The sequence below is a fragment of the Microtus ochrogaster genome, chromosome 4 (assembly GCF_000317375.1).
Source record: "Microtus ochrogaster isolate Prairie Vole_2 chromosome 4, MicOch1.0, whole genome shotgun sequence".
NCBI classification, from domain to species: domain Eukaryota; kingdom Metazoa; phylum Chordata; class Mammalia; order Rodentia; family Cricetidae; genus Microtus; species Microtus ochrogaster.
In genome coordinates, this window is record NC_022011.1 from 18278761 (window position 1) to 18282958 (window position 4198).

At 44.0% G+C, this 4198-nt stretch overlaps 1 protein-coding gene across 1 annotated transcript in view; it reads right to left on the minus strand.

The window, feature by feature from the left end:
• Pkd1l3 (polycystin 1 like 3, transient receptor potential channel interacting) overlaps positions 1 to 3341 on the minus strand; it is a 61266-nt gene extending 57925 nt beyond the window's left edge. Inside the window, exons 1-2 of the mRNA XM_013354452.2 lie at positions 3035 to 3341; positions 1512 to 1643 (exon numbers count right to left, since the gene is read on the minus strand). Of these exons, the coding sequence (XP_013209906.1) occupies positions 1512 to 1643; positions 3035 to 3341 (439 nt within the window). The remainder of the gene's footprint in view (positions 1 to 1511; positions 1644 to 3034) is intronic.
• Between the last annotated feature and the right edge of the window lie 857 nt (positions 3342 to 4198).

Here is a 4198-nt window from a genome sequence, read left to right on the forward strand (position 1 = left end):
GTGGGCGGTCCTTGGACTTCCCACAGGTCAGGGAACCCTGATTGCTCTTCAAGCTGATGAGGGAGAGGGACTTGATCGGGGGAGGGGGAGGGATTTGGGAGGCGGTGGCGGGAAGGAGGCAGAAATCCTTAATAAATAAATAAATTTAAAAAAATTGCATTTTTAACCTGGCGGTGGGGTTGCTGAACAACCTTCCATAATGGCCACAGGTGAGTAACATCGGTAATAGAACTAGTGAACAGTAGGGAGGCAGCTTGTGGGGAGGAAACAGTGGCTGCTGCTGTGCAAGGGGGTCAGCCTTATGGCCTTGGTCTCCTTAGCAGCAGCGAGCTGCCATGGCAACGGAGAAGGGCACAGCACAAAGAAGACCAAGGGGTTTGGTGTTAGGAGCTTATTACATTGAGGCAATGAGTGCTCTGGGAGCAGAGGCAGAAGGATCCTTTTAAGTTTGAGACCAGCCTTTTCTACAGAGCTAGTTTCAGGACAGCCACAGCTACAGAGTGAGAGATGCTGAAACAAAACAAAACAAAAGAAACAAACAAACAAAAAAGAAAAAAAAAGGCAGAATTAAATTTTGTACAGATTGTCTGAGATAGTGCAAGGACTTCCAGGATCTACTGGGTCATGACTAAATGCTTTATGAAAACAGATGCCAATGCCAGGAGTATCACTTAATTAAAAAACGATATCTATGCTGGAGAATAACCTTAATGGCTAAGTGTGCACTCTGTTCTTGCAGAGGAGCTGAGTGTGATTCCCAGCATCCATGTAAGGAAGCTCGTTTCTGCCTATAACTCCAGCCCCAGGGAGAGTCTGATACCTCTGCCTCCTGGCCTCTCCAGGAACCTGAATTCATGTGCTAATAGATAAAAATGGCACACACACACTCACACTCACACACACACACACACGTGCACACCGACTGATCATTTTGAGCTTCCAGCTCTAGGGAAGCACACTTCTAAGAGATGATGCCTTCTTTTGTCTTCTCATTTTCATTCGCCACATTCTCTTAGCTTTCCATTTTTGTCTCTACAACCCAGAGCTGACTGGATTAGGGGTGTACATTCAGAATGTGAAGGTTACTAACTCAATTTCTCTCGCATTTCAACTGGCAACTGGCATAGTGGGATGTATGAAGACATCACTCACCCCAAAGGACAGTGGGGTTTTTCTGTGATAACTAGTATTATGAAAATAAAAATTGCAGGCTGGAGGGATGGCTCAAAGGGTAAAAGCACCTGTCCCCAAGGCTGATGACCCGAGTTTAAACCCCAGAACCCACATGGTGGGAGGGAAGAACTGATTCCCGCAAGTTGTCCTCTGACCTATGTGTGTGCCAACCCCCCATTCCCACAGGCACACAAAAACAAGTTTAAAAAGATAATTACAACAGAAGTTCCTGTATGGACCCTGTGGGCCATTACAGACTATTTAAAATAAATCCTCTCATGTGCATTCCTTATGCAAATGAGTTTCGAGACTGAAGTTGATGCAAAGTCATCACTCACCGATCTGGCAAATGAAATGATGCGTCTCTGAGCACTGGTCCGGTTTTGGAAGGATGCCATTAGGATATATGGTCACGGAGTTGCACTTTCTGTCCTCTGAGTCAGCGGCATCTCCTAGAGGGACACTGGACTCTAAGGAAGGAGAGTCTCCTGTCTCCACTCCATAGAGTCAGGCATGGCAGTCCATGTCTGTAAGCCCAGTACTTCTAGGTGAGATGTGAGGTGGAGAAAGGAGACTCCCCGGAAACCTGTGGGTCGGGTGGCCTGGGGTACAGCTAGCCTTGGGTATGCTGTCACAAAGAGGGAAAAAAAACCTTGCCTCAAACAAGGTAGAAGGCAAGGACCAAAACCTGAGTCCCCGGCCTCCTCATACACATGCTGTGGCACATGCACACATGGACATGGCGTACACACATGACATGAGGGCCCAATTTGTCTGGTGTCCAGCACATGGAAGTTTATTTTATGGTCTGTATTCTGCCAATTATATTTTAAATAAATGCTGATTGGCCAGTAGCCAGGCAGGAAGTATAGGCAGGACAACCAGACAGGAAGTAGAGGCAGGTCAAATGAGAACAGGAGGATTCTGGGATGAAGACCCAGTCCGCAGTCCTGTCCTAGCCATAGAAGAAGCAAAATGTGACTGCCTTGCCAAATCAGGTACTGAGCCACGTGGCTAACACAGATAAGAATAATGGGCTAATATAAGTTGTAAGAGTTAATAAGAAGCCTAAGATACTAGGCCAAATCAGTTTATGATTAATGTAGACCTCTGTGTGGTTTCTTTGGGACGTAATGACTGCAGAAACCAGGCAGGACAGAAAACTCAGACAACAGTTTATGACTCCTCACTACACACTATAGATTACTCTTTAATAGTAGAGGGTTTTAATAGTAGAACTTAAAATTAATTACCCAGACATTAATGGAGAAATGATGATATAATAATTTCTTGGAATTTTTTTCTCTAAAACTGCAATACTATACTCCTTAATTTTGTAAGAAAGACAATAGATGGGTAATTTTCTTCTAGCTTCTGTTTTAGGAAATTTGGAGGCAAGGATAACAAAGAAAATCGTGGTAAAAGATTTTTCTCTTTGGGATATGAACCATTTGTATATCTGGAAAGCCAAAATTCAGGAGGCTGAGGCAGGGGGATTGAGAGTTTGAGGCCAATCTGGGCTAAATATCAAGTTTTAGGTCATTCTGTGCTATAAAGCAAAACAATCTCAAATACAAAACAAATTGAACAAACCCCCAAACGCCCCAAATTAAACAAAGCAAAACTACATCATACATGAAGATGGGGACACAAGCTTCATTCATTTGACAAAAAGCCCTTCACTGCTCTTCAGAGACAAATGAAGGCGGAGCCATAAAAGTGGACGGCCGCAGTGAGAGATAATGCTCGGGACCACGCCTTTTTTTCTGAATATAAAAGCTGAAAGACTCAAGCAACTTTCTTCCCCCCTAGAACAAGGCACAAGATGTTTCTTTCCTCGGCACTCATACCAGAGCCCTACCTGAGTGGGTTGCCTCTTGACGCTTTCCTAGGGGCAGTAGGCTTGTTCCCACCCACCACGTTGTCTCTTTTTGGTAGCTTCTTTGTATGTGAGTCTGAAGCCCTTGATTCCAAGTGAGAGTCAGATGTTCTCCCTGGGTCTTGCAGTAATCATTTGCTTCATCGAAGTTGCAGTTAAGCATGTAAAGCCGATAGCAGCTCTTTTCCCCATGTGGCTGAGAGTTGCTCAGTTCGTGTCCCAGAGAGACACCTACTATGACACCTACTATAATGTACAGCCAGAGCCAGGACCTTCGCCGGAAGAGCATCTCCCTGCACTGTGAGCAAGACAGTGTGTGGAGGCTCAGCAGGTGCCTGGCCCTATAAATACGACTCAGAGAGTTTGTCATAATCATTGGTATTGTTCTTTGGTGGGACGGGAACAATCTGTTAGGAGGAAAAAGGTTTTGCTTTGTTTAGAGAGCCCAGATGGAGTTCTTACCTGCTGCAAATAAATAGAAACAGGGCTTTCCATCTGTGTCTACATAAACTAGATGTTTCTTCAGCAAATAAAGATCCATTATGAAGCCAAGTCTTTCTGGAAGCAGGGAGAGGCTGGTGTATAGCTAAGCCAGTGTTCCTAGACTCAGTGATTTTAGTTTTTGCTGTATGGAGATCCAACTGGAGACCTCATACATACCACACAAGCACTCGGGCACAGAGCCATGTCCAGAAAAATGGATTTTTTTAAATATAAAAAACAAGACTATTCTTATTGAGTCTTATTATTGAGTTAAACATTTAAAAATATTTACTTATTTTTATTTCATGTATGTTGGTGTTTTGCCTATATGTACGTATGCACACCATGTGTATGGCTAGTGCCTGCAAGGCCAGAAGAAGGTGTCAAGTTCCCTAGACTGGAAGCTACGATGCTTGTGAACCATCATGTTGGGTACTGGGAATTGAACCTGGGTCTTCTGAAAAAACAAGTGCTCTTAACCACTGAACCATCTCTCCAGCCTCTATGACTGACTTTTTAAAAATTATCTTTATTGGCCATTATATCCAGACTGTATAATGAACTCAAAAAGTTAACAAAAGAATAAGGGGGCTGGAGAGATGGCTCAGAGGTTAAGAGCACTGCCTGCTCTTCCAAAGGTCCTGAGTTCAATTCCCAGCAACC